Source organism: Theropithecus gelada, chromosome 15 (assembly GCF_003255815.1).
Source record: "Theropithecus gelada isolate Dixy chromosome 15, Tgel_1.0, whole genome shotgun sequence".
Lineage (NCBI taxonomy): Eukaryota > Metazoa > Chordata > Mammalia > Primates > Cercopithecidae > Theropithecus > Theropithecus gelada.
Genome location: NC_037683.1, coordinates 41,953,186 through 41,965,337, shown reverse-complemented (window position 1 = coordinate 41,965,337; position 12,152 = coordinate 41,953,186). Strand labels below are relative to the sequence as shown.

The window sequence follows — 12,152 nt, the reverse complement described above, 5'->3', positions numbered from 1 at the left end:
ATGTCTCTGGCCTCAAGGCCAGGGTTGCTGTCACTGCACCACCCTGGTCTCCTCCCACTCCCTAGAGCCTTCTCTTCCTCTTTCTGAGCCTACTTCCTCTGTTCAGTGTCACATGCTTGTCTCTTGGGTGAAGTAAGTTGTATGAGTCAGGATATTTTTGAATGCAAGTGACAAAATATTCAACTTAAACTGGCATTTATAAAACAACCATAAAAGGAATTCATTCACTTTTGAAATGGAAAAGCATTAGCCATGGCTTCATCCAGGGTAACAATGAAGAATTCCAGCTTTTCCCTGAACCAGTCAATGTAGCCTAAGTCATACGTTGCAGGCAGAGCACCCAAGATACAGGTCGAAGTTGGGATGCTTTGTGACACTGTGAATGGGGTTGAACACACTTTTCTCTGGGAATCAGATGATACCTCAGACATTTTTCAGAGGGTGGTTTTTGTATAACTTCTCTTTTGTGTTTTGTCTTAGCTGTGGCCCTTCCAGGTCCCCCTGGCCCTCCAGGACAGCCAGGGCTTCCAGGATCCAGAAACCTGGTCAGTATTATTATCAATGTGTCATCATCATTCCATTTGGGATGGATTTACTTAAAACTCTGGCTACAATCTGCTGTGTCTGACATCACTTGGGAATCAGGCCTTCATGACAGTAGGTTTGGTGCAATTCCATAAATAGTGGAAGGGATTTATTATCTATTTGGATGACTTATTAAGTAAACAGACATGAAAAACAAAATCATTTATATGTAAGTTCCACCATTCGAATCCTTAATTGACTAACTTATAACAAGAACCAATCATAATATTTATTTATTTATTTATTTATTTGCGGGATGAGGGGTGGACAGGGTCTCCCTCTGTCACCCAAGCTGGAGTGCAATGCTGAGATCACAGCTAACTGTAGCCTCAACCTCCCTGAGCTCAGGTAATCCTCTCACCTTAGCCTCCAGAGTAGCTGGGACTACAGATGCACACTACCACACCTGGCTAATTTTTGTTTTTGTTTTTGTAGAGACGGTTTTTGTCACGTTGCCCAGGCTGGTCTTGAACTCGTGGGCTCAAGTGATTCTCCCATCTTGGCCTCCCAAAGTGCTGGGATTACAGACACGAGCCACCTTGCCTGGCCACCAATCACAGTATTTCAAAAAGCGTAAACACTGCTCAGGTGCAGTGACTCACTCCTGTAATCCCAGCGCTTTGAGAGGCTGAGGCAGGAGGATCGCTTGAGTCTAGGAGTTCAAGACTAGCCTGGGCAACATAGTGAGATCCTGCCTCTACAGAAAAATGTAAAAATTAGCTGGGTGTGGTGGTGCATACCTGTAGTCCCCGCTACTTGAGAGGCTAAGGTGGGAGGATCACTTGAGCCTGGGAAGTCGAGACTCCAGTGAACCATGACTGTACCACTGCACTCCAGCCTGGGTGAAAAATCAAGACCCCATCTCTAGAAAAAAAAGAAAAAACAAAACAACAAAAGCCCAAGAGCATAAACAATGTTACAGCAGATCCTTGAGCTGGTCAGATTTACTTGCGTAATTCAGTCTTTCCCATTCTGCCAAAGAACATCTCTGGCACATTCGTTACCCTGCAGTTCATTGGAACAAGACATAGCACTCCAAGATTATTGTAATTCACAGAAAAATGGACAAATACTTCACAAGGATGTCAGGAGTCCTAATAATGTTCTTTGCTCTTTGCTGGATATTAGTTGTAAAATTTGGCTGCCAAAAGAAAGAACTGTCCTGCATATAATGGAATTTTGATATTTAGTTCCCTTGGGGGATATCTAAGTCATTTTGATGCACAAAGCCATTATCTTCAAGGCTAGGTGAAAATTAATATTTTATCATCTTTCTCAGTTACAATGAAAAATAAAAACTCTCTTGGCTGATGTTTCTTTGAGATTTGATACTATCCAATAGATTTTTGTAGCTTCTTTATGTGCTGCTAGATATGCCAAATGGCTGTCTAATCTTTGGCACTTTTCTAGGCAGAGAAATTACAGACCTCCATTTTATATCATGCATTTAATGTAACTACCAGGCTAGACAAAAAAGATTTAAGACCTTAAGTATAGTTGCTTACTTGCTTGCCTTTCTTATTCCAAATGAAAAATTTGAAACTCTTCAAGGACTAGCATGAAGTAACACCATTTAACCATGTTAGTGCCACCAAGTAGCTTGAAAAAATAGAAGTGGCAAAACTTACCAATGCTTTTGCTAATGCCCAAACCAAAACAAAGATAACTCCATTGACAATTTGTAAATGTGTTTATACTCACAGAATATTATCGTTTTTGTTTTAATTCATTTATTATAGGTTAGATTTATGTTTCAAAGTGTACATGTTTTTGTTTTATCAAGAAGAATGCCCTGTGGTTATTAATGAAGGTGTATATCTCTATCTGGCATGTTAACAAGTCTTTTTATTGAGTATCTGGAGACGGCTCCTAGTTGACTTTACAGAAAGGCCGGGTTATCAGATGGTGCCATTGCTCTAATGATAATGGCAGTGTTTGGAATTTGAATGATCCGACAGGTCACAGCATTCAGCAACATGGATGACATGCTGCAGAAGGCGCATTTGGTTATAGAAGGAACATTCATCTACCTGAGGGACAGCACTGAGTTTTTCATTCGCGTGAGAGATGGCTGGAAAAAATTACAGGTAATTTCTAAACTCCCTTTAACACACTGCCTTCAAATACCCTCTAAAAATAATAATCTACTCCCATAAATGCCATTTTTTCTAGAAGTTTGTAATTGATCTTTCATTTCAATGTACTGTTTTTCTTAAAGCTAGGAGAACTGATCCCCATTCCTGCCGACAGCCCTCCACCCCCTGCGCTTTCCAGCAACGTGAGTAGTTACCCTGTTGCACTGCTCATGCATTCATTTATCAGCATTTCCTGAGTCCTGCTTGGTATCTAGCACCAAGCTCTCTAAACTCTGGAGAGTCAACTGTGCACGGTTTAGTATCTGGAGAAGTCCTAGAAATTAATGGGTGCTAACAGAAGGTTCCCACAATAGAGTGGAGGAATAACTAGATCCAGAGGCTGGAGACCTGCTGCCCCCATGTAATAGCCAAATCCTCTTCTGCAGAGGGCTTCCTCTCTCTTGGCCTCAGTTTGTTCATCTGTGGAGTCATTGGTTGGTATAAGCAATCTAGAAGATTCCTTTAATTTTTGGCACCGTTGGCCGGGTGCGGTGGCTCAAGCCTGTAATCCCAGCACTTTGGGAGGCTGAGACGGGCGGATCACGAGGTCAGGAGATCGAGACCATCCTGGCTAACACAGTGAAACCCCGTCTCTACTAAAAAATACAAAAAACTAGCCGGGCGAGGTGGCGGGCGCCTGTAGTCCCAGCTACTCGGGAGGCTGAGGCGGGAGAATGGCGTAAACCCGGGAGGTGGAGCTTGCAGTGAGCTGAGATCCAGCCACTGCACTCCAGCCTGGGCGACAGCGCAAGACTCCCTCTCAAAAAAAAAAAATTTTTGGCACCGTCTGCCTTATAAGAACATGGGCAACTGGCATTGTCCATCTTTTAGCCCTAGAGCAATGAATGCTTTGAGGTGGGTACTATCATCCCCATTTTGCAGATGATGAAACTGAGGCTCTGAAGAGGTAGCTTTCTCTATTAAGTGAAAGAGTTGGCAATTAGACATGGGTTTATCAAAAAGAATGCCCTTCCTTGATTCAGTGCTCTTTTTAAAAGTCTTGAGAACATTTTCTCCCTTTCTGAAGATGATTTCTTCAGCAGGTCATGAAACTCTTTACAGTTAAGAGTCACAGTTACAGACAATGGCAAACTATTTAAAGCATCTTCTCAAGAAACATTGCACTCGCACCTCAGTACACGCTGAAGAACAGATTGAATGCATATTCAGAACTGTTTCTTTTCCTCCTTTTCATAACAGCCACATCAGCTTCTGCCTCCACCAAACCCCATTTCAAGTACCAATTACGAGAAGCCTGCTGTAAGTACAATTTATACATTTAATCTTCTACTACTGAGTGTGTATCTACTAGGTGCTAGGTCTCATGCTTAGTACACAGTTCCTACCATCATGATGCTTATAGACTAGTGAGAGAGGCAAACAAAAAACAGAGAAGTACAATACAGTGTGGTAAGTTGTTTGGGCAAGCCAAACACAGGGTGCTGGGGGTATGAGGAAGGGCAGAGAAGTCTGCCTGGAGGAGGTTACCTCCAAACTAAGACCCAAAGGACAGCTGAGGTCAGGGGTGAGCCAGGTGGAAGAAAGAGGCAAAGGGAAGATGGAACAGAGGGAGGCAAGGGGAAGGGCTGTACATTCCTGTAATTGCTAGTATTAAATTACAGGCAAAAAAGTAGAGTTCAAGGCAGAAAAGGGAGATGTTTAGTCTGCGGAAGTCAGCAAAAGCAAGGGCTAGATTTCAAGGGCCTGCCCGCAAGTCAAGCCAAAGAATTTGACCATTTTCTGTGGGCAATGGGGAGCTACAGAAGGGTTTAAAGCAAGAAACGGGTATGATAAGACTGGTGTTTCAGAAATTACCTTGGTTACAGTGTGCAGATTAATCAGAAGGGACAGGAGCAGGGGTCCAAAGGCCAGTTAGGTGGCTCCTGTGTTACCGGAACTAGAATCACGGCAGTAAGCACATAGACTAGTAGGCAATTTGAGAGACATGAAGGAAGTAGGAGTGACTAATGGGGTCATTGACTGAATATGGCACATTAAGGATGAGAGAGGTCAAGAATGATGCCCAGGTTTCTGCTTGGATGATTGAGTGGTGACAGTTTCCTTTCCAGGGATTGTTTCATTGCTGGGATTAGAAACTCTCTCTCTATTCCTTTGCTAGGTTAAGTAAAGATTTTGTTTAACTCAGCATAGAAACCTCATGGAAGGCCGGGCGTGGTGGCTCATGCCTGTCATCCCAGCACTTTGGGAGGTCAAGGCGGGTGGATCACGAGGTCAGGAGATCGAGACCATCCTGGCTAACACGGTGAAACCCCGTCTCTACTAAAAATACAAAAAAATTAGCCGGGCGTGGTGGCGGGCGCCTGTAGTCCCAGCTACTCGGGAGGCTGAGGCAGGAGAATGGCATGAACCCGGGAGAGGGAGCTTGCAGTGAGCCGAGATCGCGCCACTGCACTGGAGCCTGGGTGACAGAGCGAGACTCCATCTCAAAAAAAAAAAAAGAAAGAAACCTCATGGAACTCCATCACAGGAAGAACAGCCAGGCCTGGGACTCTTGTCTCTACTAGTCTGCTTTGCTATCTCTACAGACCACCTTCTGAAAGGGTCGTTCTTCCTCCCAACCTCACCCCAACACACATACATAGGTGACATGAGCTTGCACACAGCTTTGGGTTACCCTGGCACTGATTCTTGCCCCAACTCTGTGTGATCTTATAGCTGCTGACCCCAGTACTACTGACTCAGTTCAGAGTCTTGGAAGAGATAGTTTATATGGTCTGTCTTGGGTCAATTGCCCACTCCCAGCCCAATCAGGAGTTACCAGGAGAATGAGGTTGAAGGTCTAAGGCCATTTCTTGTAGCAAGGATTGTGGGGGCACTTTCTAACAACAGAGGTGAGCATTTCCTATCGCGCTGCCATTGACCAAGGAGGAACTAATTTGGAGCGTGGTGAGTCTGAGGTGCCTGGAGGAAACCTGAGTGGAGACTACCAAGAGAGAATAGGTTCTGAAGGTCTGAAACCCCACAGTGGAATCATGGCTGGAGATGAGCCGTCTCATTATTGTGGGGCTGGTTGGATTCCCAAAAGAGAATCTGTGTAGTCAGAAGGGATCTGACTATGAGGAGCAAAACTGAAAAGGACCTGATGGGAGAAATATGAGAAGGAAACTGAGAAGCCATAGCCAGAGAGGAAGAAAGCAAGCCAAGCAAGGTAGTAGCCAACAGTGTCAAAGGCTGCCAGGAAATTCAGAAGAAGAACCAAAAGGTGTCCTTCAAATTTAGAAACTAGAGCAAAGCATTTAGTAGCCAAAAAGACTCTAGTTGGTTGAAGAGTCAGTGGGAAGTGAAGGAAGAGAGATGTGAGTATCAGTAACCCTTCAAAAAGCCCCAAAGTTAGGGTAGTAGCTAAAGGATTTTTTAAATGGTATTTTATAAATTCAGAACTAATACGTATTCATTGCAGAAAATGTTAACAATGCATGAAAAGAATGGAGAAGAAAATAGTAACACACCTACAATTTTATTAAAACTACATATCCATCCACAAAATAATAATTTTAACATTTTGAGTGTTGTAACATTACTGTCTTAATAAAAGTACAATATAAAAATGTTGTTTTATAAAAATGTTCCAACAATTAAAGAAATACAAACATGAGAACACAAAAACCCCCAATCCTGTCATTCAGAAACAACTGTAATTTCAGACATTTCTCTGTGTCTCTCTAAAGGAGAATAGGGCTTGGTGGAATTAGAGGTATGGCAAGGAAACCCCTGCCTATGCCTTTCTTAGGTGGCCCCTGGCATTGGGGAAGCCTCATTCCATCAATCACAGGCCTGTGATTGTGGTGGGTGGGTAGCATGCTAAAGCTCCCTCTTATCCTAATGCTGGGAATGTAGAGCATAAAATGCTAGCCACCGGGACGCCTGCTGGGGAAGTCTTGGCTCAGTGCAGGGCAGGAAGGAGATGGGGATGGGATGTGATGCTGCTTGACCTGGACCTCCATCCAGCATGGTGGTCAAGACAGAACCAGGATGAATAAAAAGAGAGAGACTGGAGCAGGTGGCAGCCTTGGGGTCTGTCCTCTGCGGGAACGAAAGGGGTGGTGAATGGAGAAAAATATCCAGAGACGTGCAAGGGCTGCTTGGGGCAGTCTGGACACTCACTGTAGCTCATGGCCAGTTGTGGCCAACTGGCTGGAAGCTGGAGAAGCAGAAAACCACCATGGCAATCCTGGTCACTGGGACACAGAGGGGCTTTGTTTAGATCTGAGAGGCAGGGTAGAAACCAGGAGAGAAACACTGGCCGCCTCCTGCCCCACCGCTTGAGCCTCATTTCATGTCCTTTGGCTTAAGATATTTAAAAATATTTTCCTTTTTGGTAACTTGGACCCAGGTCCTACACCAGCCTTCCAGCTCTAAGTTGATGAGATAAAAGTTACCCCCGAGATGAGACTGATGGGAGGCAGGGAGATGAGTGTTCCTTGATTATGGAATGCATTTCAGAGGGTATGGTAGAAAGGCTGAGAGAGAGGACAGTAGTAGGAGGCTGGGTTTTGGGAGACAAAGTGTGGGAGAAATAGACTGTGGATTGGTTTTTATTTTGGCTGCTGACCAAGATAGCAGGGATGTGAGACTGGAATTACTATAAGACCCCTAGTTTCCAGAACGGCCTATCTCAGCAGTCTTAGTCATAGGTGCCATGTCCTTCTTTCAGTGGCTTTCCCCCAGACCCCTCCTGTGATTAGCCCCAGGCTTATCCAGGAGATGGAAGAAAGGGCAGCAGGCAGATAGCTGGGAGAAGCTCTGGGATCCAGGGCCAAAGCCAGCTTAAAACCCCTGCACAGACCCAGAGGTCTCAAACTTATGGCCTGCAGGTGGATTCAGATCCCTGAAGTGCTTTATTTGGTCCAAGCAATATTTTGTTCTGTTTTTGTTTGTTTGTTTTTGTTTTCACCTAAGGAAGATATTTCTACCACTTAGAGCTGTTCAGAGAGCTGAAACAGGCTGCTTGGGAGACCATAGCTCTCCTTTCCTGGAGATGGTCAGGCAGAGACTGTAATTCCAATGTCAGGGAGGGATTGAATAAAATGACCTTCAACGTGCCCTCCAGCCTAAGAAGTCTGGAATCTTTGCAGGAATGTGAGATGGTTCTGGGGACTGGAGTTTGCCTTTGATTCTGACTGCTCTCTTTTGTCTCGCATTTTTCAGCTGCATTTGGCTGCTCTGAACATGCCATTTTCTGGGGACATTCGAGCTGATTTTCAGTGCTTCAAGCAGGCCAGAGCTGCAGGACTGTTGTCCACCTACCGAGCATTCTTATCTTCCCATTTGCAAGATCTGTCCACCATTGTGAGGAAAGCAGAGAGATACAGCCTTCCCATAGTGAACCTCAAGGTAAAAATAAATATGGTTCCCATTGCCTTCTGTATGCATTGGTTGCCACAGGGGCTGGAGGCACTTTTCATTCCTGACATCAACAGAAGACTGTTGACTTAAGTCCGTTCTCTGCCTGACTGGCTATGTCACTTTGGGCGGGTTCTTTGCCTTCCCTGAACCTCAGTTTTCTTTATGCTTGTGTGACCCTTGGAGCATACAAGAGAGAGAATGATAACTTCTTTAGGTGATACAGGGTTTTCTTGTTTGTTTACAAAGTACCTCATTATCTTAATAGGTACTTCTAACAAACATGAGAATTATTCATTTTTTAGTTTGTCAGATGAGAAAACTGAGGCTCAGAAGAAGAAAACAGTTTGCTTAAAATCACTGCAAACTAGAGCACTTTGTCCTGAACCCTGGTTTGGTGTTCTCTGAGCATTTAAGCAGATATTTCTCTGCCCCATTTGTGGGTAAGATAGGGCCTGTGGGATCCCTCGATTATTCCACAGAAATAGCAGACTCCTTCAACATTAGGCAGAGAAAGCTCATTGCCACTCACACACACCCTGGAGAAGCTCTGGGTCCTGATGACTGTTTCTTAAAGGTACTTCAAGACCCTTTAATCTCTGCAACCCCAGTACTCGAATTTGAAACCTTGAGGCTAGCAAGTTCCATCCTAACCCCATACCCAGAACTTTCCACCTCCTCTCCCAGAATTCTGTTCCAGCATCTTCACCCACTGAAATTATTTTTATTCTTGGATCTCTCTACAAGGGATCAGGCTCTTTCAGGGAAAGGACTAAGAAGTTCATCTTTATCTCACCCACAGTGTAGACTCACCCACAGCGTAGACTGGCACAAGATCTGCCACAAATTTGAAGCTTAGTACATATGTATAATATTTTCAAAATAACAATAATAAAATAAAGACATAAAACACACTTTTGATGGGAAGGAGTCTTGTACACACATGTAATGAGAGAAATTGCCTCAAGACATAAGACAGTAAAAGCAAAAGGGTTCATGAATGGATTATAAAATCAAACCACAAACATTTCTTGAGTTTTCACTCTGTCCATGCTCTGGGATTGGGGATGGAGACTCTAGTGTGAGGGGGCATCTGGGCCTTGAAGAGTGAGTAAAAATAGGCCAGGTGTGGTGGTGCATGCCTGTAATCCCAGCACTTTGGGAGGCCGAGGTGGGTGGATCACTTGAGGTCAGAAGTTCGAGACCAGCCTAACCAACATGAAGAAACCCCACCTCTACTAAAAATACAAAATTAGCTGGGTGTAGTGGTGCATGCCTGTAATCCCAGCTACTCAGGAGGCTGAGGTAGGAGAATTGCTTGAACCTGGGAGGCAGAGATTGCAGTGAGCCAAGATCCCGCCATTGCACTCTAGCCTGGCTGGATGACAAAACCAAAACTGTCTCTAAAAAAAAAAAAAAGTAAAAATCTAATTCATTTGTAGGCTGATGGTATAATTATTCTAATGTGGTGTTTTGTCTCTATAGGGCCAAGTACTTTTTAATAATTGGGACTCAATTTTTTCTGGCCATGGAGGTCAGTTCAATACGCATGTTCCAATATATTCCTTTGATGGTCGAGACGTAATGACAGATCCTTCATGGTAAGTGAGGCTGGAAGTTCTCAGATATGGTGTGATAGACAGTTTTAGGGGGCATCCTAACAATGGGATGCCTTTATCAGCTGCTTCTCTAGGATATTGCCAACATAAAGCCACAGTGAGGCAACTGAGGGCCTCAGAGAAAGCCTTGTCCTTGGAGTCAGAAGACCCAGATCCAGTAACTCAATATGGAATCCTGGGCAAGACATTTCCACTCTCTGAACCTCAGCTGCCTTACCTGTCAAATGGGCAAGATAACCATGTCTATGTCATAGCATTGTGAGAATAAAATGAATATATATGAAAACATGTAGCACACAGTGGGCACATCACAAGTGGTAAGCAATGCAACTCCTGGTGATCTTGTAACTCTACACTGTGATTTGCACTCTAAATCTTGAAAATTATGTGTGTTTTTCAGAATAGAACAACTCAGCAAACCTCTCCTCAGTGCCTAGTCTGTACTAGACCTGAGGCCAGGCCTGGAAGGCACAGTAATAAACCTATAGGGCTCACAGTCTACAGAGGAAATAGATACACACTAACTGTGACTCTAGACAGAATATTATAATTGTAAGTGGAGAAACAGGCACCATAGGATATACAGGAAATGTGTGTTTTCATTTTTACTTAGGGGTGAGAATTAGAGATGGCTTCCTGCAAGAGGAAGTTATTTATTGGCCTTTGAAAGAGGAGAAGGAGTCACTGGTCTGAAAATGAAAGAGAAGCCCTCCAGACTAAGGGACCCCATGAGCAAAGGTTTATATTCACAAAAGAAGAGGGTGTGATTTGAAAACAACTGCAACCCGGGTATGGCTGGAATCCCGTGTGTTAAGAAAGCTAGCAAGGGCAATGAGGATAGAGAGGTGATCTGGCATCAGGGTTAAGGAGTTTAACTTGATTCACTAAACTTATGCCAATTTGCTTACCAAAAAATACTACAAAGAAGTGTCATTTTGAAAAATAACACGACAAAATTACTTTTTAGGCCCCAGAAGGTCATTTGGCACGGCTCCAGCCCCCATGGTGTCCGCCTTGTGGATAACTACTGTGAAGCGTGGCGAACCACGGACACGGCGGTCACGGGACTTGCCTCCCCGCTGAGCACGGGGAAGATTCTGGACCAGAAAGCATACAGCTGTGCTAATCGGCTAATTGTTCTGTGTATCGAAAACAGTTTCATGACAGACGCTAGGAAGTAATGGCCTTCCAATGATTCTTAAAGTTTTCAATGTTTTCTTATGTGAAGAGTTGACACTGAGATCTAAAATGTTTAATTGTTGTAAATATTATAGTTTTGTTTTTTTTTTTTTTTTTTTTTTTTTTTTTTTACTACACATTCGCTACAACAGCAACCAAAGAAAACATACCTCAATACACTCAAAACTGAAGACATAGAGGACTCAGATCAAAGACAAAATCTGATCCATATATTGGTGCTAGATTCTGCGGGAAACCCAGCAGTGTGAACGCATCCCAACATAGGTTAAGAGCAAGTTGAAAACAAAGGCCATGGCATTGTGCCACCGCATCCTTCAGACAGTTATATCCTCCTTTTAAACCATTGTCGTTGAGTGTAAGATGTCCTTCATGTTTTCTTACAAAGTCAGTGTTTAGAAAGGTTATGCTTTCTAAGTTATATACAGATCAAATGCTTTTTTCTTTCACATACATCCATCATTTGCAACTGCCGTTCGTACACAGAAACAGGACTGCTTTGTATTTTCTGATGCTATCAGACTTTAATGTTTTTTTCCCTAAAATATTATTGCCATCATGCTTTAGGAATTTTATATTTTTACACAATCATATTTTAGTATGGCGTCTGTTTATGTAACTGACTTGCTGGAAAAGTTGAAACTCCAAATTATCTGAAACTAGAAAAGAAATAGCACATAATTACTACCTTCCCCTTGGCTGCTGTCCTCCCCAACCCCCACCCCACAATTTTATGACTTCCATTTGGCAATTCTTGAATTATAACTGCGACTGAAACAAACAGGTTCATAGAGATGAATTTTCTGAGAAACATATATCTACATGTTGTATACTTGGATTTTTTTTTCCGTGTAAGTGAACATAAAAACATCTTTTCCGGGTGCTTTCTTCATTTGACTTTTTCCTGCTAGTTCCTTTATTCTCCATCGCTGATGTGGAAGCGGACCTGGGGTGGGTTTGCTAATCCTGCCACTGGTGCTGCCCCCAGGCGATGATCAGAGAACTGAAGGGTTTTCCCATCATGCTCATCTGCCCTGGCTGTTGTCTCCCACCTAGTGGGGCCAGTGTAGGTTGTGTAGAGCCTCAGAGTGGGAAACAGGATGAGCTGTGATTCTGCCGCCGTCTCAGGGCATGACTTTGGGCAAGTTGGCCTCTGTCTCTAAAGGAGATTGGGATAAGACAAGCGTAGTATTGGCTATTGGTCATTAAATATCAGACTTCTGATATACCCCATTTAATTTTCATAATAACC

General features: G+C 43.6%; 1 protein-coding gene across 1 annotated transcript in view; it reads left to right on the top strand.

Annotated features, from left to right (window-relative positions):
- Nucleotides 1-11,792, top strand: part of COL15A1 (collagen type XV alpha 1 chain) — a 127,892-nt gene extending 116,100 nt beyond the window's left edge. The window contains exons 36-42 of the mRNA XM_025360377.1: nucleotides 481-545; nucleotides 2,544-2,672; nucleotides 2,804-2,863; nucleotides 3,921-3,980; nucleotides 7,890-8,075; nucleotides 9,570-9,685; nucleotides 10,671-11,792. Of these exons, the coding sequence (XP_025216162.1) occupies nucleotides 481-545; nucleotides 2,544-2,672; nucleotides 2,804-2,863; nucleotides 3,921-3,980; nucleotides 7,890-8,075; nucleotides 9,570-9,685; nucleotides 10,671-10,884 (830 nt within the window). The 3' untranslated portion in view covers nucleotides 10,885-11,792. The remainder of the gene's footprint in view (nucleotides 1-480; nucleotides 546-2,543; nucleotides 2,673-2,803; nucleotides 2,864-3,920; nucleotides 3,981-7,889; nucleotides 8,076-9,569; nucleotides 9,686-10,670) is intronic.
- Nucleotides 11,793-12,152: the final 360 nt, after the last annotated feature.